The sequence below is a fragment of the Heloderma suspectum genome, chromosome 9 (genome assembly GCF_057233095.1).
Source record: "Heloderma suspectum isolate Gila_16-S chromosome 9, 16-S_ref, whole genome shotgun sequence".
In the NCBI taxonomy this organism is placed as follows: Eukaryota; Metazoa; Chordata; class Lepidosauria; order Squamata; family Helodermatidae; genus Heloderma; species Heloderma suspectum.
This window is the reverse complement of record NC_139466.1, coordinates 39,406,542-39,432,849: the sequence shown is the minus strand read 5'-3', so window position 1 is coordinate 39,432,849 and position 26,308 is coordinate 39,406,542. Positions and strand designations below refer to the sequence as shown.

Below are 26,308 nucleotides of genomic sequence, written 5' to 3'. Positions count from 1 at the left end.
CGGATTTGTTGGCTGATGTGTCAAACTACAGCCAGCTTCTCAGTTCAGTATTCACACCAAATCATAGTTCCTTAACTCATGGTTTGCTGAGTTTTCATGGTATCTAAATCAAAACATGCCATATCTGGCCAATTTGCAGAGTATCTTCTTCTCTCCACTAACGGCCCCAGCCATACTGCCTCCACAACATACTACATCCGCCTTCCTCAACTTGATGACCTCCAGATGTGTTGCACTGCATTGCCCATAATTCCCAGTCAGCATGGTGAACCAGGTTGGGAAAGCCTGTACTACCCTGTGGAGCTCTGTACTGCAGGGCAGCCTGAGCCAAATCACTTCTCACCCCTTCTGTGTTAGTGTAATACACAAATTGTTTAGGGCTGAGCTGAAAGGTTTTTTTTAATGGAACCTTTGATTTAAAATGGGAGAGGGAGGAAAGCTCCAGGGGCTCACCTTTTTGACCCCTAAGTGGTTTCTCAATCCCAGATGTTGCTTTTATGCTGCCATTATTATTATTATTATTATTATTATTATTATTATTAAATTTATTAATCGCCCATCTGGCTGGTCACCCAGCCACTCTGGGCGATGTACAACACACAATAAAACAGTTTAAAACAATAAAATTCTACAGTAAAAACATTTTCTAAAATACCCTAACCCACCCCAAATGCCTGCCTGAACAACCACGTTTTTAATGCACGATGGAAGCTCATTAAAGAGGGGGCATGGTGGAGTTCCCTAGGGAGGGAGTTCCACAGAGTGGGGGCCACCACAGAAAAGGCCCTCTCCCTCGTCCCCATCAGTCTAGCTGTCCTGGCTGATGGGACAGAGAGAAGGCCATCCGAGGCTGATCTTGTTAAGCGGCCTGCCTGGTGCTGCTGGAGGCGCTCCTTAAGATAGGCTGGGCCGGAACCATATAGGGTTTTAAAGGTCAAAACCAACACCTTGAATTTGGCCCAGAAAACAACTGGTAACCAGTGCAACTCCTTCAGCACTGGAGTGATGTGATCTCACCGGCGGCTGCCTTTAATCAGGCGAGCCGCCGCGTTCTGTACCAGCTGCAGCTTCCGAACCGTCTTCAAGGGTAACCCCACGTAGAGCGCATTACAGTAGTCTAAACGAGAGGAGACCAGGGCATGTACTACCGATGGGAGCAGATGCTCGGGAAGGAAGGGGCGCAGCCGCCGTATCAGATGGAGTTGATACAGCGCTGTCCGGCTCACAGCTGACACCTGAGCCTCCATGGACAGCTGGGAGTCCAAAATGACCCCCAGGCTGCGGACCTGGTCTTTCAAGGGTAGCCGTACCCCATTCAACACCAGGTCAACATCCCCCAGCCTCCTCTTGTCTCCCACCAAAAGTACCTCGGTCTTGTCAGGGTTCAGCTTCAGCTTATTCCTCCCCATCCAGCCACTCACCGTCTCCAGACATTTGGACAGGGATTCTACGGCCAACCTTGGTGAAGATTTGAACGAGAGGTAGAGCTGCGTGTCATCCGCATATTGATGACACTACACCCCAAACCTCCTGATGATAGCCCCCAGCGGCTTCACATAGATATTAAATAGCATCGGGGAGAGGATGGAACCCTGTGGCACCCCACAAGTGAGTGGCCACGGGTCCGAAACCTCCTCTCCCAGTGCTACCCTCTGGTACCTGCCGGAGAGGAAGGACCAGAACCACCACAATACGGTGTCTCCAATGCCCACCCCCTCCAGGCGGTCCAGGAGGATACCGTGGTCAACGGTATCAAAAGCCGCTGAGAGGTCGAGGAGAACAAGGAAGGAGCATTCACCCCTATCCAGAGTCCTCCTCATATCATCCACCAAGGCGACCAAGGCCGTTTCTGTCCCATGCCCAAGCCTGAAGCCCGACTGAAATGGGTCTAGCAGCATCTTGGCAGCTGTCAACCACCATTTTCCCCCAGCAGAAAGAACAGCAGGGAGGGATAGGGGTGGGACGCATGGCCTTCACGCTGACTGTTTACAGGGTTATGCTTTGTCATGACACAGAGTTAGTGCTGGACCAAAATCCTCTTTCAAGCCCCCCCCCATTCCCCCTCCTGCTGCTCAAACAGGGTGCTTTATTCCACAGATTTCTTCGCAGGGGAAGAAATTTCCCCTAAATATTTGGGAGAGTGTTTTGCTGCATACCTTAACCATATGTGATGGCTAAGATTTTCCCTAGGGATGCATGAGAAATTTGTTTCAGTTCATTTTTTTAATACCCAGTTTGCAGCTTCCAGACTGAACACAAACTCAGACTCAATCTGTGGTCAAAGTCCTCCAAGTTTGAATGTGACTCGTAGACCAAAAAAATGCATTCAACAGTATGAGTACATTTGAAAAATACGCATGAAAAAAATGAGTGCTTTTGAAAAAAGTGCAGAAATATGGTTTAATCAAAGGGAAAAGAATGCGTTTATTTCAAAGATGCATGGTCTGTACATTTGGGAAAAAAATATACATGAAAATACACACCAATTTTCAAGTGAAAAGGAAAACCAAAGCTTGCAATCTGATACGGACTCAAGTAAGAAGACTTTCAAGATGGAGAACTTCCATGAGCTTAGGTTTTGCTGTTTTGCAGGCTGTCAGGAGCGCCCTAGCTACCTCTTACAGTCTACTCCAATAGCCAACTCAAGACACAGACAAAAGGATTCTTTTCAAGGCTTTAATCCTTTTACAACTTAATGACTCTTTCAGATACTAATCACCAGTGACTAAGCAAGGATCAGCACTGGGGAAAGATAGCAGAGTAGCCTATGCTCCAGGTTAGGCAGTTGGTCCCCGTTTGAAGGAGAATCACAGGAAGACCCTGAATTTATGGGCTAGGGAGAGATCCTCCCTCTTTCCCTTCGGTCCTCAGGACGCGACTGTTGCTTGCGTGCCAAACGAGTGCTATGCCTCCTTTCGGCGCCCTCCATCTGTCGTCGCTCCCTGCGTCTGCGCCGAGTGTCCAGCAAGCTCCCCTCCAGCGCTCTCTCACTGCCAGGGTCACTATCACTCCCAGGAATGCTGGCAGGAGGAATCTCTGCCAGCTGCTGTGCTTGTGAGAGATGAGCGAGCTCCTCTCCCACGGATTGCTGTTCCTCCTCAGAATCAGAACTGCTCTGGGGCTCTATTGGCTCAGTTTCCATCCTGACACACATCCCTAGTCACCCCCCCACTTTTTTATCTTTAAAGAAGACCTACACTTAACTATACAAAGGGGCCCTGCACTGCTCACAGCACTCTGTCACTTTCCACTAGCAATCTTAAAAACTTTATGAACTACATATTTATATAAGTGTGTGTGTGGGTTGTTGTTGTTTATTCGGTCAGTCGCTTCCGACTCTTCGTGACTTCATGGTCACACCAGAGCTTCCTGTTGGCCATCGCCACCCCCAGCTCCCCCAAGGTCGAGTCCGTCACCTCCAGAATATCATCCATCCACCTTGCCCTTGGTCGGCCCCTCTTCCTTTTGCCATCCACTTTCCCTAGCATCAGCATCTTCTCTAGGGTATCCTGTCTTCTCATGATGTGGCCAAAGTACTTCAATTTTGCCTTTAAGATCATTCCCTCAAGTGAGCAGTCTGGATTTATTTCCTGGAGTATGGACTGGTTTGATCTTCTTGCAGTCCAAGGCACTCTCAGAATTTTTCCTCCAGCACCACAGTTCAAAAGCTATCTTCCTTCGCTCAGCCTTCCTTATGGTCCAGCTCTCGCAGCCATAGGTAACTACGGGGAATACCATTGCTTTAACTATGCGGACCCTTGTTGTCAGTGTGATGTCTCTGCTCTTCACTATTTTATCAAGATTTGTTACTGCTCTCCTCCCAAGAAGTAAACGTCTTCTGATTTCCTGGCTGCAGTCAGCGTCTGCAGTAATCTTTGCACCTAGAAAGACAAAGTCTGTCACTGCCTCCACGTTTTCTCCCTCTGTTTGCCAGTTATCAATCCAGCTGGTTGCCATAATCTTGGTTTTTTTGAGGTTTAACTGCAACCCAGCTTTTGCACTTTCTTCTTTCACCTTCGTCATGAGGTTCCTCAGCTCCTCCTCGCTTTCAGCCATCAAAGAGGTGATGGCTGAAAGCGAAATCTCTGCATATCGGAGATTGTTAATGTTTCTTCCAGTGATTTTAACTCCAGCCTTGGCTTCATCAAGCCCAGCATGTTGCATGATGTGTTCTGTGTACAGGTTGAATAGGTAGGGTGAGAGTATACAACCCTGCTGTACTCCTTTCCCAATCTTAAACCAGTCCGTTGTTCCGTGGTCTGTTCTTACCGTTGCTACTTGGTCGTTATACAGATTCCTCAGGAGGCAGACAAGATGACTTGGTATCCCCATACCACCAAGAACTTACCACAATTTGTTATGATCCACACAGTCAAAGGCTTTAGAAAAGTCAATAAAACAGAAATAGATGTTTTTCTGAAACTCCCTGGCTTTCTCCATTATCCAGAGGATATTGGCAATTTGGTCTCTAGTTCCTCTGCCTTTTCGAAACCCAGCTTGTACATCTGGCAATTCTCGTTCCATTAATTGCTGGAGTCTACCTTGCAAGTTCTTGAGCATTACCTTACTGGCATGTGAAATAAGTGCCACTGTTCGATAGTTTGAACATTCTTTGGTGCTTCCCTTTTTTGGTATGGGGATATAAGTTGATCTTTTCCAATCTGTTGGCCATTCTTGTGTTTTCCAAATTTGCTGGCATATGGCATGCATCACCTTGACAGCATCATTTTGCAAGATTTTAAACAGTTCAGCTGGGATACCGTCATCTCCTGCTGCCTTGTTATTAGCAATGCTTCTTAAGGCCCATTCAACCTCACTCTTCAGGATGTCTGGCTCTAGCTCACTGACCACACCATCAAATCTATCCCTGATATTATTATCCTTCCTATACAGATCTTCCGTATATTCATGCCACCTTTTCTTGATCTCTTCTGCTTCTGTTAGGTCCTTGCCATCTTTGTTTTTGATCATACTCATTTTTGCCTGGAATTTACCTCCGATGTTTCTAATTTTCTGGAAGAGGTCTCTTGTCCTTCCTATTCTTTTATCTTCTTCCGCTTCCGCGCATTGCTTGTTTAAAAATAATTCCTTACCTCTTCTGGCTAACCTCTGTAGTTTTGCATTTAATTGGGCATATCTCCCCCTATCACTGTTGCCTTTTGCTTTCCTTCTTTCTTGGGCTGTTTCCAGTGTCTCAGCAGACAGCCATCTTGCCTTCTTGGTTTTCTTTTTCTTTGGGACTTTTTTGTTGTCGCCTCCTGAACAATGTTGCGAACTTCTGTCCATAGTTCTTCCGGAACCCTATCTACTAAATCTAGTCCCTTAAATCCATTCTTCACCTCCATTGCATATTCATTAGGAATATTAGTGAGCTCATACCTAACTGATCTGAGGGTCTTCCCTATTCTCGTTAGTCTGATTCTAAATTGTGCAATAAGAAGTTCATGATCTGAACTACAATCAGCTCCAGGTCTTGTTTTTAACAACTGCATAGATGTCCGCCACCCTTGGCTACAAAGGATGCAGTCAATCTGATTTCGGTGTCGACTGTCTGGTGAAGTCCATGTATAAAGTAGTCTCTTAGGTTGTTGGAAGAGAGTGTTTGTTATGCACAGTGAGTTGTCTTGGCAAAATTCTATCAGCCTATGGCCTGCTTCATTTTGTTCTCCCAGACCATGCTTGCCTGTAATTCCAGGTGTCGTTTGACTACCCACCTTAGCATTCCAGTCTCCTATAATGAAAATAACATCTTTTTTTGGCGTACTATCCAGTAGGTGCTGCAGATCCTCATAGAACTGATCTGCTTCTTCAGCATCTGTGGTTGGGGCGTATATTTGGATCACTGTGATGTTAAATGGCTTACCCTGAATTCGAATTGAGATCATTCTATCATTTTTTGGATTGTATCCAAGCACTGCTTCAGCCACTTTATTATTAATTATGAAGGCTACTCCATTTCTTCTGTGGTCCTCTTCTCCACAGTAGTAGATCTGGTGGTTATTTGATGTGAAGTGGCCCATTCCAGTCCATTTCAGTTCACTGACACCCAAAATGTCTATATTTAATCTTGACATCTCCCCAGTAACCACATCCAATTTGCCCTGGCTCATAGATCTTACATTCCAGGTTCCTATGGTGTGTTGATCTTTAGAACATCGGATTCGTCGTTCACCACCAGCACCGTCGGCTGCTAGCCGTCCTTTCGGCTTTGAGCTAGCTGCGTCATCACATCTAGGGCTAGTTGAACTTATCCTCTGTTCCTCCCCAGTAGCATTTTGACCATCTTCCGAACTGGGAGTCCCATCTTCTGATGGTATACTGACAGATCTCTGGTTGTACTGCTCCATTTAGTTTTCATGGCAAGAATACTGGGGTGGGTTGCCATTTCCTTCCCCAGGGATCGTATTTAGTCTGACCTCTCTGCCATGACCTTCCCGTCTTGGGTGTCCTTTCACAGTTTAGCTCATGACGTCATTGAGGTGCTTAAGCTCCAGCACCACAACAAGGTAACGATCTCCTTTGCTGGAGGTGTGTGGGTATGTAAGTAGTAAAATTAAAATAACTGCATAGCGTAGAACAACTTTCCTCTAGATGGTACCCACTAGGTATTTTAGACCACATTTCCCATTATCCATGACTATTGTCAATGCTGGCTTGGGCTGATGGAAGTTGTAGTTCAAAACATCTGGAGGGCACAGGTTGGGGAAGGCTTGTATAGAATTTGGTAGGTATAGGGTGCAATTCTATGCATGTAAAAAACAAACAGCATGCCCCAACCAGCATGGCTGGCTGGAGGGATGCTGAGAGTTGTAGAACTTTTTTCTGTCTACAGAGGCCTAGGATTGCCCTCATAGTTTAGTAATTTAGACACAGTTTAGTAATTTTAGTTATCTTGTATTTTTAGAGTATAATTTTGTATTATATTTTTATGTAACCCTTGATAAGGAGGCTGCTTTTCTCAAAACTCACTGGGACATAACTACTTTGCGCAGCTATCTTTATTTGTGTTTGGCCTTTGTCCTGTGGCTATTTTTGATCCTCTTTTGTTGCATTATTGAAACAACCCAGCTTGATAAACCATGGATTGAAGTTGGCTTGTTTCCATTACCCATCGTTGACAAGCCTGAGGTTCATTCATGTAATGATAAACCATAGTTTGTCATTATGTCCAAATGCAGGAAGTTTTTAAAAATGCTCTGTAAGAATAGTGGTGATCAACTCTGGGAGGTCCAGGGGTCATTTTTGTCCCGCAGACACCCCCCCCCCACACACCTCAGGCATTCTGCACTCCATGGGGCACCGTGAAAAACAGCAAATAGCAAACTGCTTTCGACAGCAAAGTGCTAAGGATGCCTAAAGCCGCTAAATTTCACTTGTTTTTATTATTTTTTTATGGGAAAAAAATGGATCCCACCCTATATCATTAAGATCTCAGGGCAGTGTACAAATAAAATAAATTTCAACAGTATAAAACAATACTGTGAGATTTGGCCATTTTAGGCTTCTGTAGCGGTAGTGAACCAAAACCTTGCTTGAGAGCTGGACGCTTTAGGCTTCCTTAGTGGTTTGTTGCTGAAATCAGTGGCAACACTGCCATTTTTTTCTGCCACAAATTTTGGTGGCTTGGCAGTGGTGGGGGGTTCAGCAGGGGGTGGTGAGGGCTACATGGAGTCCGTGTGCCATGTTTTGCCCACCCTTGTGTTAGAAGTATCATTTCCCAGTGGGTTGCACTGTCAGCTGTGGCCAAATACTATTTGAAACAGTATGAAATCCTGCAAGACCTCTTTGACCAGAAGCAAATGTGGGACAAATGTTCACCCTGCAGGTAGAAAACTCTTTGGCAGATTGATTCAACTCTCTGAAACAAACTCCCCATTATCTCTCTCTAGCCCATGAAGGCTTGCAAATGTATTAAACTTTGGATGTATATGAGAATCCTAAAGAACTGAAAAACTGCTGCAGAGGTTTCATCCAGTGGTGACTTAGAAGGAGCAGCAATGTTTTGAGCTTCAAAGGGTTACACCCTGTACAGTTTTAATTGGGCTGGTCAACCCAGTAGCAACTCTGCCAAGCAGATCTTCTAAGCTTCACTTGCCTGCTCACTCAACCGTGCTTGATGGTTTGCTTTAGACAACAGTGCGGTGAAACTGACAAATTGGGGGTGACACTCTCTTTTTTGGTACCTTATTAGATGTCATCTTCACTTGGGCAAGACAACAGCTCCAGTGCTCTTTTCAGTGTCCCGCTCAAGTCCATAACTCTACATGGATACAATTGTGCAGGGATGTAGTGATATATACCCAGTGGTGTTGTGGTAAATTTTGAAGTGCGGGCGCTCATCATGACAATCCTCATAGGCATGCCTCCAAGGTGTGTTGATCTCTCTCTCTCTCTCTCTCTCTCTCTCTCTCTCTCTCTCTCTGTGCACGAGTATATGCATATGTGAATACACACACACCAAAGAACAGTAGTACACAGGACCCAATTTATAAGGATTAGCTGGCAGTCATAGAATAGCGAACTGGCAAAGGGCAGTGCAGTAGTCACCATATTGGACTTTGGCTGGAGACACCTGAGACTGCATGAGAAAGGGAAAGAAAGGGACACAACATGGCCCCAAACAGCATAAGACCACCAGCTCAAAATTATTTGGGAGTTGCTTTTCCCAGCACCAGAGAGAAAGGTTTGACTTCAAAGTCAGCATACTAGTTCTGGGAGTTTTCATCTCCACTAGGAGCAGGTCTTTGGTAAAGCTAATGAGTCTTAATTGCCCATTCGAGTCCAACCCACCTCAAAATGTTTTACATTACAACAGGGATAGCTCACAACAATATATTGTTGCTGAGAGAATCCATTTTCCAGCTTTCTGCTGTGAGCAATGCAGCTAAGCTCAGAGGGGGAACAGGGAAGCATGAAGGGGGTGGTAGAAGACGTCAGATGGGGTGGCAGAACTGCCCAGAGAGCTTCAGCTATGGGGCAGTATAGAAATGTAATAAATAAATAAGTAAATGCCATCATCCCTGCCAGTCAAAGAAGCCTAGTGCTTCAACCCTGTGAGCCCTGGCTCTGCTACACCACTATCGATACCTTGCTGAGCCCCTACTCCACAATGTTTTGCTTAAACAGGAGCCATGTTTTCAACTCAGCACTGGCTCTATCTATTGATTCACTCCCATGTGAGCTGCAATGCATGCAGGGGGCTCTTTCACTCTTTCTCTCATTATTACCTTGGTTGCTCACTGTGACTGGGGGCAGGCATGTACCCAATGCACTGATGCCACAGGAACTGGATACGTGCTGGGAGAAGAGGGCAAAGGAGGTTTTAGGACCAAGAGAGGTGAACCAAAGAGGGAGCTGTAGTGCAGCCATGGAAGTGACAGGCAGCTGTGTCTTGCTGACAGCCGACTCAAGAGGAGACAAACAGGAGGCTACAGGCACTGGGCCTTAAGCAGTCCCCCAGCCAGAAGCAGTAACAATTTCCCTCACTCAGGGACAACAGTCCATTTGCAGTTGGGGCCATACGAATGAGTAGGGAGCTGGGGGGTAAAACAGAAAATGGGTGCCATTTGGAGAACTGCCTAGAAGGGCTGGAGAGTCTCATGGAGGGTGTGTGTGTGAAGTGCATTACTCCCACCCCACACACTTACTTGCCCCCAGTTGCACGTATCTTGTCGCATGCAGAGGAGTCAGCAGCTGAGGGCAGAAACCTGACAGAGCCTCTGCTGCTGTTTGCCCTGGGAGATAAGGGATTAAACAGCCCTTTGCCTATAACTCAGAAGGAGGCGCCTAATAAAAGGAGGACACTTCCAAAGCCCCTGTTGCTGTGGTCACAGGGAAGGAAGAGTTCCAGGAGCCCTTTGCCTCCATCTCACACTTGCACAGGAGAAAAGGGGTACTACATAAAGGGCGTCCATGGGAACAACTTGAGCCTCTGTGTTACCAGTTGCCCACCCCTACTCTTAGATGTCCAAACATCTTTAAAAGATGTTCCGCACCCTGGATAGTTCTTTTAGAGTTCTGACTGAAACCTGGAGCAGATTCGCTGCCTTACTGACAACAGAGCCACCAGGCTCCAATGGTAACAATCACATCTTGCCTAGATATCAAAATCTACAGCTATGAAAAATAACACCTAAATGTACTTGAAGGCAAAGAAGGTGGAACAGGAAGATTCTCTAGGCATAGCCTTCCTGTGGGCCTTTGACACAACGTTCTATTGAGCTGGTTTGATGGAACATTTTCTGCAGCTAACTTCACTCGTGTCCCCTCCCAGTGAGCTACTCTGTGTTTTGTGTGAACAATGTGGCAATGAGAAAACATTTCTGACAATTGTATGTTCTATACAGCTGGAGGTGGGGATGGGGGAGAGAAACCTGTGTTTGCAAACACCACAGGAGTGCCTGAGAAGAGCAAAGACAAGAGCACCACTGTGGTGTAGTGGCGAGAGTGTTGGACTAGGAGTCAGGAGACCCGGGCTCTAGTCTCCACTCAGCCATGAAGCTCACTGGGTGACTTTGGGCCAGTCACGGACTCTCAGCCCAACCTACCTCACAGGGTTGTTGTTGGGAGGATAAAATGGAGAGGAGGAGGATTATGTACGCCACCTTGGGTTCCTTAAGGAGGAAGAAAGGCGGGATAAAAATGTAATAAATAAAATGTAAATAAACAACAGTGTAGGAGCTAACACAGCAATCCAGATACTCTTCCTATGTAGCAAAAGTCGTGCTTATCAGGATGGTCATTTTGAAGAAAAGAATACCTCACTTAGAAGCTTCAATGGTTCCTTAGTGAGAATTTAAAGGACTAAACTGAAGCCACCTTGGATGGCTTTAAACGGAGATTAGTCAAATTCATGTAGGATAAGGCTATCAGTGGCTACTAGGCATGGCAGCTATATATTACCTTCCAATATCAGAGGCAGTATGCCTCTGTAATCTCTTGCTAGGGAATGCAAGGAGGGGGTGCTATCATTTTCATGTCTGGCAGCGTCAGCGGCCCTAGCCGGCCTCTTTCAGTCTACTCCTGTAGCCAACTCCAGACACAGACAAAGGATTCTTTTCAAGGCTTTATTCCTTTTACAACTTAATAACTCTATCACCAGCGACTAAGCTATGAACAGCAGAGTAACCTAGGCCCCGGGTTGGAAACAGTTGGTCCCCGTTTGAACGAGAATCACTTGCAGACCCTGAATTTATGGGCTAGGGAGAGTACCTCCCCTTTTCCCTTGGGTCCTCTGGATGCAACCGTTGCTTGTGCGCCAAATGGGCGCTACGCCTCCTTTCCGTGCCCTCCATAGCTCGTCGCTCTTCGCGTCTGCGTCGAGCATCCAGCCAGCCCTCCTCCCGCGCTCTTTCACTCCCAGGACCGCTATCTATGCCTGGAATGCCGGCAGGAGGAATCTCTGCCAGCTGCAGGGCCTGGGAGGGATGAGTGCGCTCCTCTCCCACGGACGGCTGTTCCTCCTCAGAATAAGAACTGCTCTGAGGTTCTATGGGCTCAGTGTCCACCCTGACTGGCAGTGGGCTTCCAATAGGCATCTGGTTGGCCACTGTGGAAACCGAATGGCAGACTACATAGGCCTTTGGTCTGATCCAGCTTCAGGGCTCCTTAGCTTGGCTCAAACTACACCTGAGGGTAATTAAGCAAGGCTTTAATTAATTTGCTTTCAGTTTAAGCAAAGCTTTAACTTTCTTTTTGCTCTAGAGTAGGTGCATGTAGCCCCAATTCAATTTTGGGACACTGCACACCGTTAGGAGAGGATTAAACCTCCCCCTTCCAAGTCATTCCCCCACCCCTGGCATAGAATTAAAAAGAAAAAGAAAAAAAAAAGGCTTTGATTGGCATCAATGTGCACAAAAATATGTACAAATGTTTCTGCAGACTAAAACAAGAAAAATCATAATCCAGTGCATAATTGGGATGGGATGAACTTTGCATTGGGAAAAATAAGAATCCAAGCAATATCAAGCTTGAGAGATTCAGCCATCCACTATTGACTGAAATGGCATCTCTATGACAAATCTGAGAAGGAATTATTGGCTTGTGTTTTTTAGATACAGTTCAGAAACCTGGAGCATTTGAGCAACAGCCCCTTCTAAGTGGAGAGGAGGATGCTTTTAAAATGAGCTGAGTCGCTTGGTTTGCTCTCCTTGCTGTTGTGCTTTGAAGGATGATTGCCTGGGACAACCTGTTCTGCTATTAAGTGGATCCTATGGTTCAAATTACTCCCTGGAAAAGACCCTGATGCTGGGAAAGATTGAAGGCAAAAGGAGAAGGGGACGGCAGAGGACGGGATGGCTAGATAGCATCACCGATGCAATGAATATGGACTTGAGCACGCTCCGGGAGAGAGCGGAGGACGGGAAGGCCTGGCGTGCTATGGTCCATGGGGTCACAAAGAGTCGGACACGACTTAACGACTGAACAACAATAACAATGGTTCAAATTTAGCTTTGGAGCTCGCTTTGAATCTTGTTCCCAAATGGAGTTTTGTTCTTAGTTCTGTTTATAGATATGAGTTGATTGTATGTGTTCGGTTCCATTTGGAATTATTTTAACTATCACAGTTGCAGCAGGTTAAACAACTGTATATATAAAAGGAAGTTCCCAACTTTCTCTCATGTACAAGAAACACAATCCAGGAGGAGGATTATACAGATCAAGAAGAGGGGCTAGACAGATAGGAGATGGCTTGATTCTTAATGGGCAGGGTTAGCTAAGACAAGAAGCACATTTACCAGTGGCCGCAATGGTTTCCCAGGCTGTCTCCCATGTATGTGAATATCTATCATGTGAATGGCTGCCATTCAGTCCTCTGAGGCAGGGGTGTTGAACCTCAAGCCCATGGGCCAAATCTGGCTTGCTAGGGGTCCCAGTCTGTCCCTCTGTGATTCCCAAAAGGTCACACCCCCTTCCTCTGGCCCCACCACCTTTACCCCAACTGCTGATTGTTTGGTGGTTTCCAGGCTTTTCTGCCATTTGTTCCCATTCTAAAAGGTTGAAATGCGTCACCTAAAGCTTAGTTACTGGCAGGAAGAGCTTTAAGCTAAAACTGGCTAGTATTTTTGGTATTTTGGCCTTGCCCCTTTTTGCCTTTGGCCCAACCCACAACTGTAATGTGGCACCCGAGAACTTCTCCAAAATGGAATTTGACCCTGGGGCTGACAGTGGTTCAACACCCCTGCTGTAAGGAAAACTCAAAGTGTTGGACTTGAAGACAACGCCTGCCTTCCAACCCAACTCCAATAGCACAGATTCCACACTGGGGTGTGTCTACAATGTGCCCACGCAGAGAGATCTCCTAAATCCTCAGGGATCTTTGTAACTGAGGAGCCTTTATTCCACACACAAACACACACACACCATGCTTAGCAAAATGTCAGGAATTTTGCAAGCAAATAATAATTACTATCGTCATAACTGGTTGACATCATATACTGTTGGAAACATAAGATTTATATTTATTTATTATTATATTTTTTATCAAGATTTTCTGACAATTCTTGTCTCCCAAAGTGGCTCACATCAATTAAGAAAAAAGGTGTACGTCTGTGCGTGCGTGTGTGTGTGTGTGTGTGAGAGAGAGGGGGAGAGAGAGAGAGAGAGAGGCCTTGCACTTTGCCTTACAAACTAAAAAGGCTAGATGGACACCGAGGGGAAGGGGATTAGAGAGAGATCAGTTTTAACAAAGCCAGAACAAAGTGGTGAGTGGAAACAGGCAGAACTTTCCTTGCTGATGGTCTGGCTTGGGGGGTGTCTCCATGGTCAATCTGCTGCAAGCTGGCTCCATTTCAAGGTTGTTGGGGGCACATGATGTCGTGGCCATACTGCAGCCACCCTGGAATGTTTCGTGGAAAAAAATGGATTTCCTGAGACTACTTTAAGTGTGATTCTTTTCCTTAAGTTGGGTTCTCTGCAGTATAGTTGCTGTGTGCCCCAAACCCCACATTTACCTCGAGTATGCTAATCCTGCCTAGGGGTGCGCCTTTCACCATGACCCCAGTCAAGGGGCGTTTCTTGTCCCTGTGTTTCCCATCCTGTGTTTTCCAGCACAGACCAATTCATGTCTACTCAGAAGTAACTCCCATTGTGGTCAATGAGGCTTATCCCCTGAATGCGCACTTCAGAATTTACAGCGATCCCCCTCAATCGAAATAGGACATTTAAAGCACTAATTCCCTAAAGGCTATAAAGCGCTATCTCAAAGCTGTGATTCTCTGTTGTTTGGTGTATTTCTATTTTAGTATTCTATATTGTATCTTAAGGAGCCTCGGATGGCCTTCTCTCTGTCCCATCAGCCAGGACAGTTAGACTCGTGGGAACGAGGGAGAGGGCCTTTTCTGTGGTGGCCCCCATTCTGTGGAACTCCCTCCCTAGGGAACTCCACCACGCCCCCTCTTTAATGAGCTTCCGCCGTGCATTAAAAACGTGGTTGTTCAGGCAGGCATTTGGGGTGGGTTAGGGTATTTTAGAAAACATTTTTATTGTAGAATTGTATTGTTTTAAACTGTTTTATTATACACTGAACATCGCCCAGAGTGGCTGGGTGACCAGCCAGATGGGCGATTAATAAATTTAATAATAATAATAATAATAATAAAAAAATTGGAAGTAACTAATTCGCACCTTGGATCGTGCTCAACATCGGGTTAGAAAGGGGGCTGCTTTCCAGTCCCTGTGTTTTCCGTCCCTATCTTTCCCACCACAAACATGTGTGTCTACTCAGAAGTAACTCCCATTGTGTTCAATGAGACTTGTCTTTGATGCTTACTTCCTTTCTTTTTGGAAATAATTAATTTGCAGCTTTGCTCCCCTGCAGCATTGGGAGCTTCAGGGGAAAGGGGAAAGGAGAAAGGGGATTTTAAAAAGTGCTAGTTGGAGCCAGGGTACTTCAAGTATTCACAGGGTTAAGTCTCCTAAAGGCTCTGAAGTGCTTCCTCAGCTGCTCAATCACAGCATAGGGAGCTTTAATGGAGGGAGAAGGATCTACAGCTGTGTTTCTGTAATGTTCCTGCTGTAAGAAAGTAATTAATGGGGGGGGGAGAGAAGGAGAGTGCTTTTGTCAAGACTCAGGAGGAAACCTCCCATGTTTTTATAGAAGGAGAAAGGGGGGGGGGAGCCTGTCTTATTGGTTGAGCAGCCCCTGCCAGTCAGATGATGTTCACTTCACCCCCATCCCCCCGGAAGTATGTTCTGTGAAGCAACTTATGCTGGTACGGTGCACTCACTCGTGAAGCCCTGCATGGACCAAAGCACACCAAAGCCAATTCCTAGGAAAATCCAGTTAATACCCCATTTACTTCTCCTTCCATTGTCATGCTGTAACTTATGGATATCTAGGGATGGGAGAACCAGGGCTGCTTGAGCTTGCCAAAATTCTCTGAACTTCATGTCAAAGCTCAGTTTGGCTCACTCTCGTTCGCACCCTGTTTTTTTTAGTTTGTTCCGACAGGAAAAATGCACATTTTGAATGGGAAAAGTGTGCATTTTTCAAAAGTGCACTCTCTCCCCCTATTGACTAATGAGTAAAAATGTGAATTTTTAAAAGTGTGCATTTTTAAAGTATGCATTTTTTTAAAAAAAGCACACTTAATAATGCACACTTTTAAAAAATACACACCTTAAAAATACACACTTTGAAATGCATTTTTAAAAGTATACATTTTGCACATTTTTCTAACATGAATGCAAATTCAGGCGTTTGTGAACATTTCCAGAGAATATGGATTCCTGTTCACATTCAGGGTTGTGAATGGGGAATTTTCAAGGTATTTGCAAATTGAAACAAAATACTCATACGTCCCTGCGGAGATCAAGTTGACAGGCTGGGATAGCATAATCTCAGGCAGTAGTCGAGACAACCTGTCAGGAGAAAGCATTGCATCCTCGGCTTATAAAATTGCTTTCACTCCCCTCCCGCCAGCACAGAGCTAGTCAAATTGCCTGGAAAGTTAAGGAAAGCATCCATCTCATATGATTTTACAAGGGAAAAGAAATCTACATTATTGTGCCATTTCTCTTAGGCTTCAAAAAGCATGAAATTTACCAGCCTCCCTATCAGAGAGGCACTGGGCAAAAAGGAAGGATGGATGGAAGGGGACAGGGATCAACACCTTGTTCTTGACTTCCCCCACAAATACCAAGGAAACCATATTAAAAGGCAAAGACTGATGGGAGTGAGGAAGAAGGTTTCCTGCTGTGGTCTCATACTCTTGAGGACAACAGCAACACCATTCTCCTATTGTTCCTACTATGAAAGGCTTTGCTGCCTTGGAGGCAAGCCCAGGGTTATGAACTCATGAGGATATAGCACAAATCCTAGAGACAACGAAAGAGAGAGTGCCAGAACTCTTTGATGCATCTCCAAGGAGGACGTGTTCCAGAGCTGGGGGGGCAGCTCCCAAGCATGTTGGCTGCCTTAGCTGGAAGGCCCTCTTATTTGTTGAAACTATTCTTGAGGCCGGTTTGATTGTGACCATGGAAAGGCCCTTTTTGGTAGTTTTTGGTAGTCACACCCCAGCTCTGGAACTCCCTTCTGAGGGATGTTTGCCTTCTTTTGCAATGTTTTGGCAGGAGTCATCCATTTTACAAAGACTGCTGACCTTTAACATCTTGCACTGGTAGTTGGGCTGATATACCGTTTGATACTGGTACGATGAGGTGCTAATTAAAGTTGTTGTTGTTCAGGTTTTCTGCTTTTATTTGCTATACACTATCCCTGATTTATGCTAGCTAGTTTTGTAATGTAATGTTTTAAGGCCAAGGTGGGTTTTGAGCTCCACATCACAAAATCATTCTTTAGAAACCACAGTTTTGTGCTTCAAAACCTATTTCATGGAAGGCACATCTCAAGACAAAGCACCCGGCTGCAGCCAACCACAGTCCCCCCAAGAATGTCTTCAGGGCCCTTTATCCTTGGAAATAAAGATGGAGCAGTTCTAGAGGCTGGAACTTCACTTTGAAGCATGCCAACCTCCCTGTTAATTTTTTTGAATTAAAACAAAAAAAGCTTTAAAAGCTTTAAAAAATCAGGAGGGAACGGGAGCCTGGCAAGCCCCAAAGGAGTTGCGTGTGGGCACATTGGCATCCAAGGGCACCATATTGGGGACTTCAAAGTAGTGCAAGCTTTGGGGGCGCTATGAAGGGGGATTGGGGCCACTTCCACCCATTTCATTTGTGGCAAGTGCTCTGGTTTTGCCAGAATGGAATCGCAAGACCCAATGGAAGTCTCCCACCTGGAGCTGTTAAAGTCATTTGCAAAGCTTCAAAATTTTACTGCATACAGAAGTTTGAGTTAAAAATGGCAGTCACCATATTTCAGGAGAAAAGCCACTCTCCACGCCCCCACCTCAAGCCTTTATTCAGGGGTGAGGAACCTCTTTCAGCTTGAAGCCCGAATTCAGTTCCAGTAGCGGATGGGGACAAAGGCAAAATGGGCATGGCCCAAATACATAAAAATACCAGCATATTCTATCTTAAAGCTCTTATTGTTAGCACCAAAGCCTTAGGAAATGCAGTTCAACTTTTTAGAATGGGGGGAACAACTCTAAAAACGAGGAAGCCACCAAACAATTGGTGGTTGGGGAAAGGAGTGGGACAAGAGAAGGGGGTGTGTCCATCTGGGGAACGCCAGAGGCCTGGATCAGGACTCCAGGAGGGCCATATTTGAACCCTGGGTCTGAGGTTCCCCATCCCTGCTTCAGTTTCACCACTTCAGTGTAGAGCCCCCTACAAACCAACTGGGAAGTTTGTTAGAAAACAGTCTGAAGTGCTTCCACATTCCATACATCCACATTTTCAGCTTCAGATATTCTAAGCAATAAGTGAGAGTCATCTCATTTTCCAACACTGCATCTTCTGCAGATTGCTGCATATTTGCAATAGCAACTTTCTCACCTCTGCTGATTAAGCTTGTTAGCCTTCTGTGCAAAACTAATCACCAGCATCACCTAATAGGGATGCCTCAGGATTTTGTTCTGTCTGCATTTTTAAGCAAACTGACCTGATTCACACTTTCTCAGACTAATACACATGCCAAAACACAGTTATCTTTCCATTTTTGCCCAACTGCAAAAAAAAAAAAGGGGGGGGGCTACAAAGTGTATAAAAATGCATATTTAAGGTGCAAAAATTAGTAATTTGTGGGGGAAGATATTCTAAAAGAATGCTTTGTTTTTTAAAAATTTGCAGATTGATGCAGAAATAGGCCAGAATGAACTTATGAATGGGTACATGTGAATTTGACATGATCCAGAAATAGACTGATCTGTCTATCCCCATATTCAAGTAGTCTACAACGTGGTGCCCACGGGCACCAATGAGCCCACAGTAACCTCTCTTAGTGCCCACCAGGCTATCTGCCCCTCCTGATTTTTATTTTATTTTTGAAGGGTTTTTTTCATTACAAAAATGTTTTTAACTGGGAGGCTGGCATGCTACAAAGCAAGTGGTGTCCTCCAGCGCCATCGTTATTTGGATTCAAAAGGGTGGTTTTCTGTTTTGGAGCTCAGAACCCACCTCTGCCTTGTACTTGGATTCTTCAGCAAGTTACTTTTCTTTTAGCCTCACCAGTTTGCCACCTGTGTTCTGTGGCAGCCATGCCCACCATGGCAGCTACTTTATCAAGGGGCAAAGCCCCATATGGAAGCCATTTTGTGAAAGTGCCCATGACATACTTTTGAAATTTGAAACCTGCGCACTGACCCGAAAAGGTCCATTTAGTATAGCATCCAGTTTCCCACTGGCCAGCCCAGACAGTCCTGAAAGTCCAAAAGAGGGAAACAATGGCAACAACCCTGTTGTTTGCCTCCCCCTGCCCAGCATTTGCTGTTCCCAAGGTAGACGGCACCTGTACATTGAGATTCCATTGAGCTATCATGGCCAATACTCTCCTCATCCATGAATTGGTCTAATTTCCATTTAAAGCCATCTAAGCCAGCAGCTATCACAATACCCTGGGTGGCACTACATTCCATAAATTAATTTCACGTTGTGTGACCAAGTACATTCTTTTACATGTCCTAAATGTAATCATGATCATGAAAATAATGTCCAGGATTTTTAGAGGAATAAGAAAGAGAGAGATACTCACCCTTACGAAGCTGGCGGGAAACCACCCTTCTTCATCGTCAATCTGCCCCCACCACCAGTCCTTGTTGGAGGCATCCAGGACCTTGATAACGTCTCCTGCTTTAAACGCCAACTCCCGGTTGGCCATGGTGACGTGATCCCATACTGCCTCAGCGCTTACAATAGAACCGCCACTGATCAGCTTGAAAAACAAAACAAGGGACAATCAGCAAAGAAATCTTCCCTGAGGACAAAAAGGTTTGTCCCTCTCTCCACCCTCTTAACCCAAAAAACATCAGCAGGCATTTCCTGACTGCATCATAAGAAGAAGTTTGTTTGTTTGCTGGACACTTTCCCTTTTTAAAATAAATTCTCTGCAAGGAATTACAGCCATACTTCATCACAATGGTTTCAAGATGTTCTGCGCTCAGGGAATTCTTCCACACTTGACTTGCCTGCCACAAAACCTTTGCACATCATGTCTTAGGGTGCATGACCAGTTGACACAACACACTGTGCCTGTTCTGTTGGGCCTTTCCTGGACTGAATCTCATGGTCTGAACCTGGGACATATTCTAATGAACTACTCGGGCCTGTATATGCTCATGTATCAGAGCACAAAAGGGTTGCGCAATATAGGGATGTGCGAACTCACTCCCGTCCAGGTTTTCCGGACACCCGCCCAGCCCCTGCCCCTGCTTGCCGGGCCCCAGACCACACTCAAGCTCCTCCCACACTTGGCGAGCAGCGTGCACTCACCCCAGCAGCCTCGATGAGCTCCATGGTCGCCATTTTTTTTTAAAAAGCGATCAAAAAAATGCACATGTCTTTGTATGTGCAAAAATGCACATTTTGTGAATGTGCATATTCTCATGTGTAAAATGCGCATTTTTGTGAAGGTGCATATTTGTGTGTGCACAAAAATGCGTATTTCTTGAAAAATTTGCATTTTCGCGCATACGTGAATATGAGCATTTGCAAAAATATGCATTTTCGTGTGTGCACAAATATGTGCATTTTTGCAGTCATCATTTCATTTCTCAAAAAATGATGACCGCGAAGCTCGACAAGTGCAGTTCGTTCACCAAGTAGGGGTAAGGGGTGAGCAGGGGCAGGGGCTCGGTGAGCGCAGCTCGGGGGTGCAGGCAGGGGTGGTTCTGCCAGATTCCCAGACTGAATTGGGCGCCCACACCATCCCTAGCACAATAACAACCCCTGCCATTGGCAGGTAGCATGAAGCTTCTGGGTTGATCAGGCCTGGAGTAAATACTAGGAACTGGCCTTCTCCTGGTCAACAGAATCTGCCTCTAGCTTCTCCTAACTTTTCTAGTCCAAGTAGGGAGGCCACCTATGCATCGTCAAAAAAGAGGACAAAGGAGGACAGTGATTTGCAGAGCATTTGCATATGCTAATTGACCTGTATAGATCCAAATTTAGAATTAAGTATTATAATAGAAATAGAAATAATAAAGTACATCTCACCATAGTGTGAAAGACTTGTGACCAGGTAACCTGTGTGTCTGCCAATCAACATCTGATTGGCAACACTTCTTATAGTTCATTATCTTTAAACTGGAATTGGACAGGGCAGCCCTTTGAATACAGGAACATTCAACTAGAGGAGGGTCTTCTGTAAAAGAGACCACCTGGACACTCTACATCCAAGTCTTCAGCTCCAGCCATGGATCTCAGGACCCTGAAGCTGGTGAACACACCCTGCAAGTCCTGTTGGGGTACAGCCACTCATATCCTGGCCTGGCCCAGCCCATATACCAGGGATGGGCAATGTTTGGCCACTGTTGCATCCCCTATTTTTTAAAATGGCATCCATAGCAATATGGAGCACCAAAACTGTCAAATTTAGCTTGTTTGCAAGCTAAATTTTACCCATTTAGGGCTCTGTAGCTTGCAAACAAGCTAAATTTGACCTTTTTGGCACTTTGCAGTACAAATTTTGAGGTAATTTTTTTAAAAAAATAATTTTCAGGTTGCTCAGCAGGCTGCAGACTTCCTGAGGGGGGAGCAGTCCAGGTGGCAAAAATGGCCCCCAGACATCCCAAAGTTGTCCACCCTTGTTCTACATCATGAACCTTGGTTTTATCAACAGGTTTTCAATGAGGATGAAATCAAACACTCTGTTGCTGATGTGGTCCAATCATCTCACTGCCTCAGAATCCATTTGAGGTGTGAAGGTGCTTGTTTGAGGAGCACCATGTCAAAACTACCCCACATGTGAAAAGCATACATCATGTTTTCCACAAGGAACATGATTTGGACATGGTGCTAGGTGCTTTCAATAAGCAATCCCTCCCCCACCCCCAACACACACACATACACAATGAGATCCAACGTAGTGTAGTCATTTGACTAGTATAGTTAGGTTCTTTCGCATCATTGATGTCTCAACATTGTTTTGGCAGGTTCCACAGCAATTATCAAATCTTCAATACTGTTGAATATAGACCATCACATATTGTCAGATGCTAAACAACGTTGCAAGTCAGCTATACAACGCTGTCAATTATCACAGGATGTCAAACACAAATTCTGCAGATATTTGAACAATCAAGGATTCAGGCAATAGCCAACATCAAAACTGGCATATGAGCCTTTTGAGGAGAATTTTTCAGAGCACATTCATTTCAGCTCTAGAGGTACTCCATTCCATTCTGGAGCAATCATTCTTGACTGAAGCACTCTAACCCTTTATTAAATCCCATGGAATGCTTTAAAAGGTTTTCAGAATCCCTATCATTTTCTGTTACACTTTAAAAGGTTTAAGGCAACATCCGAAATTGGATCCTTTTTTCCCTAGATCATGCTAGCAATGAGGAAGAAGTAACCATGACCCCAATCAAAACCAAGCAAGAAGATTGGAAGGGATCTCATTTAAAATGTTTGGCTGTCAGTTCCAATCCTTTCCCCCTTCCATATGCTCAGTCTACATTTGAGTTGGGGGTTCACCCATGCCCCCCTCCATGCATGGCATTTAGCCATGGAAGGAGCAGCAGGTTCGCACCTCCACCCCCATTCCCAGTGTTCCCATCCCTCAGCTCTTTATTCTGCAGTCAGTGGTGCAGCGAGGGTTGGACTGTGGGGTCAAAGGCCAGGGCCCCGCAGCCCAGAAGCTCCTCAAATGCCCATCCAGAGAGTGGCAGGTGATGAGGGCATCAGGGCAGCAGAAGCAAACTCCATTTTGTTCCTGTAGTCATGGTGGTGCTATGTTTTAAGTCAGTTTAAAATGCAAAAATGCAGGTTGCTTACCTGTAAGTGTAGTTCTTCGAATGGTCATCTGTGCATTCACACATATGGGGCTCTGCACCTGCGCCGAGTCTCATTTGGGAAGTTTCCATAGCTGAGGAATGTTTTTGGCAGGAACCCTCCCCCACCATCTACTGTGCATGTCCAGGAGGTTCCCGCCCGTTCCCTCAGTTCCTTGAGACTGCCTAATGTGGCCTCAGACCCAAGGGAAATAATCACGCCTCGGTACCAAAAGTGGATTCAACACTGACACTGAAGTGGGGACGGTGAGGGTGTTGTGTGAATGTACAGATGACCACTCAAAGAACTACACTTACAGGTAAGCAACCTGCATTTCTTCTTCGTGGTCTCTGTGCTTCACACATATGGGGCGATTAACAAGCTCACTTACCGGTGGTGGGTAGGTGTCTTATGCCAAGACTGAAGACAGAACAGCTCGCCCAAATGTACAGTCGAACGTGCCTTGACATCAAGTTTGTAGTGCTTCACAAACGTCAACAATTTTGACCAAGTCACTGCCCTGCATAAGTCTGACAGCGGTAAGCTTTTTGCAAAGGCTGTAGACGTGGCTACTCCTTGAGTAGAGTGCACTCCGATGAGAGACAGGCACTCCGAGCCAGATAACTCATAAGCCAGACCAATGGTTTGCACAATCCATGAAGCTAATCTTTGGGAGGAGACAAGAGAACCCTTCTTGGAGCCCCGTAACAAATGAAAAGGCGCTGCGTGGTACAGAACGGTGCTGTCTTGGATTTGTAAAAAGTCAATGCTCTCCTGACATCGAGAGTATGCAATTTCCTCTCCAAGTCAGAAGAAGAGTCTGGGAAGAAAGCTGGTAACAATATGGTTTGGTTGACGTGGAAATCAGAGACCACGTTCAGGAGAAAGTCAATGTCCAGTCTCAGGTCAACCTTGTCCTTATGGAAGATCATGTAGGGAAGATCCACTCGCAAGGCACAGATTTCACTGAGAGAAGGACATGGATGACAACAGAGAGACTCCATTGCGGGACCAAAGTTTGAACTGGAGGAGTCAAGTTCTTTAGACCCAACAGGATCTGATGAGCAGTAGGGTGAGTAAAAAGGGGAAAACCTTGAACTGGCCCTCTAAAAGAAGAAACAGCCACCAAATAAACTCATATGGACAATAGTTTTAAAACTTTTTGAAACAGACTATGCAGAAAGAACAAAACATTCTCAGTCGATGCCTAAAGCAGATCGAAAGTCTGAAGATTAGCAAAATCCAAGAAGGATGACCACATCGCAGCATAGGACTGACGGGTAGCCGGTTTCTTAGCCACATCCAGGATTGCCTGAACTCTGGGTGGAACTCAAGGAAAAACATTCATTGTCGAACCCTCCAAGCTGTTAACTTCAGAGTGTTGAGATCGGGGTGATGAATCCTGCCTCGGTCCTGAAAAATCAGGTCTGGAACTTGCAGAAGGCACCAGAATTGTCGTCCTGACAGACGCATTGGAAACCACAGCTGTCTCGGCCACCAAGGAGCAATTAGAATGCAGTCCGTATTCCCGTGTGCTATCTTTTGGAGTCCCTTGGAGAGAAGAGGAAATGGTGGGAAGAGATTAAAAAGTTCCCCTCGCCACTGTTTCTGGAATGCATCACCCAAAGACGATCGACTGATCCCCGCTCTCGTGCAGAAGTGAGGGCACACGGCATTTGCTGAGGTCACGAACAGATCCACTGAAGGACAGCCCCAGTCTAGAAAGACACGATCCAGAATGGAAGCCGACACTGCCACTCGTGAGGCGACTGGTTCACCCGACTTAGGGCATCTGCCAAAACATTGTCTTGACTCACAATGTGAAGAGCACTCAAAAAGATGCACCATTGAATTGTCCATTGGAAAATGTCTAGGGTGAGGTTCACAAGACTGGAAGAGTATGTCCCGCCTTGCTTCCGGATGTGCCACAAGACCATGGTATTGTCAGTCAGGATTTGAACATGTCGACCTTGAAGGTAAGGTTCGAAAGCTTGCATCACTTTCCAGGCCACCAGAAACTCTAGGTGGTTTATGTGGCACTTCTTTTCTTTTGCAGACTAAAGGCCCTAGGTCCGCAATGGACCGCAATGTGCTCCCCACCCGGAGAGAACCCAGGGCCTTTAGTCCATGCAACTTGGACCGAGGCATGCCCTTCGTCCAACCACCTCCTACACGAATCCGGAGGGCATGCCTTGGTCCAAGTTGCATGGATGCATCCACCAAAGAAGGGATGTCAACACGTCATCTGGGATCGTGAGCCAACCATGTTGAGCATCCGAGGTGGAATCAAAGTTTTGGAGCAACCAGTTTTGTAGCAGTTGCATCTGAAGTCTCACCCATCAAAGAACCGTGACTATAGCTGCCCTATGACCCAGCAAAATCTGAATGGTGTAGGCAGTGACCTGTCAATGAAGAAAAACAGTCTCTGTGAGAGTAAGCAGCTGATCCTGTCGGTTTTGAGGAAGGTAAGTGCATGCAACTGTTGAATCTAGTAGTGCTCCTATAAGCTGAAGATGTTGCATAGGTTCCAAAGTTGATTTTTTTTCTGTTGACATAAAGGCCCAACACACCCAGAAGGTTGAGAACAATCTCGAAGGCATGATAGATATCCCTTTTGGAGTCGAATACAAGGAGCCAGTTGTCCAGGTAAGGATAAACCTTGATTCCCTGTAGTTTCAGGGACACGACTGCCATACACTTCATAAAAACTCTCAGGGCGGTCACCAGACCGAAGGGCAGGACCCAGAATTGGAACACATCAGTGCCGATGATGAAATGTGGGTACCGGTGGTGGGCGTCCGCGATTGCTATGTGAAAATATGCGTCCTCCAGGTCTATGGAGGCAAACCAAACATTATTTCGAAGAAGAGGGAGAATCGTAGCCAACGTGATCATTCTGAATCTTCTGAGGTTGATGAACTTGTTTAAGTCCCTTAAGTCCATGATGGGATGGAGGCCTCCATCCCGTTTCAGTACGATGAAATACCAAGAAAAGAAGCCTTCTTCCGGCTGGAATGGAAGGATTCTCTGGACAGCTCCTTCTTGAAGCAAGGTGGAAGTCTCCAGAAAGAGAGCTTGCGATGATGGAGTGACGTGAACAGTCCTGGGCGGCAGAGGGGAGAGTATGACATTCTATCATGTAACCCCAAGCAATTATATCTAACACCCAGGTGTCCGATGTTATTGCCTTCCAGGTTGGCAGGAAATGAGCCAGAATGGATCCGAACACAGGCTGACTGGGGAGGCAGTGGGAAATAAATGTCTGGAAGTCAAAGGCAATGCTTTGAAGATGACTCAGGCCTGTGATGACTTTGACGAAACTTAGAAGACTGAGCGGTCTGCTTTTTCTGCTGTTGGATGGGGGCTGGCAGCATTGGTATTGGTCAGACAGCTGCTTGGTCGCATATGGCTGAGACCGAAACCACCTGTGGCTTCTATATTGATGCTGCACAGGTTGAGGGTCCAAGCCCATCTTACGGGCAGTTGTCTTCACTTTTTGGACACAGTCCATTCGCTCATCCATTTTCTCATTAAAGAAAATCATTAAAATCAAAGGGCAAATCTTCTATCCGGGACCTGGCTTCAGGAGTCAAGCCTGCAGATCTTAGCCAAGCATGCCTCCTGAGGGTGATGGCACCAACCATCGACTTGGCACTAAAATCCGCCTCATGCCGAGAGCTATTAATTTGCTGTCTCGACAGCTTGACAGCTTCAGCATGGAAGACCCTGGCAAGGTCCTTCTGATCTTCCGGAAGGTAGGCACACAGGGAGTCCATTTTTTCCCACAGGAACAGCTGGTATCTGGCCATCACCATCATCATCATCATCATATTTATTTATATCCCACCTTTTCCCCAATACTGGGACTCAAGACAGCTTTACAACATTAAAACTTGTACAGTTTTAATGGCTTGATAATTGGCCACATGGAGTCCCAGGGCAGCAGAGGAGTACATTCTCCTGCCCAAGAGATCCAGCC

General features: G+C 45.8%; 1 protein-coding gene across 3 annotated transcripts in view; it reads right to left on the bottom strand.

Moving 5' to 3' along the window:
* The window catches only part of ARHGEF9 (Cdc42 guanine nucleotide exchange factor 9), a 371,451-nt gene that overhangs the window by 99,266 nt on the left and 245,877 nt on the right, over window positions 1–26,308 (bottom strand). For all 3 annotated transcript variants that reach the window (XM_084814164.1, XM_084814167.1, XM_084814165.1), the window contains exon 5: window positions 19,091–19,270. In XM_084814164.1, coding sequence (XP_084670290.1) covers window positions 19,091–19,270 — 180 coding nt within the window. The remainder of the gene's footprint in view (window positions 1–19,090; window positions 19,271–26,308) is intronic.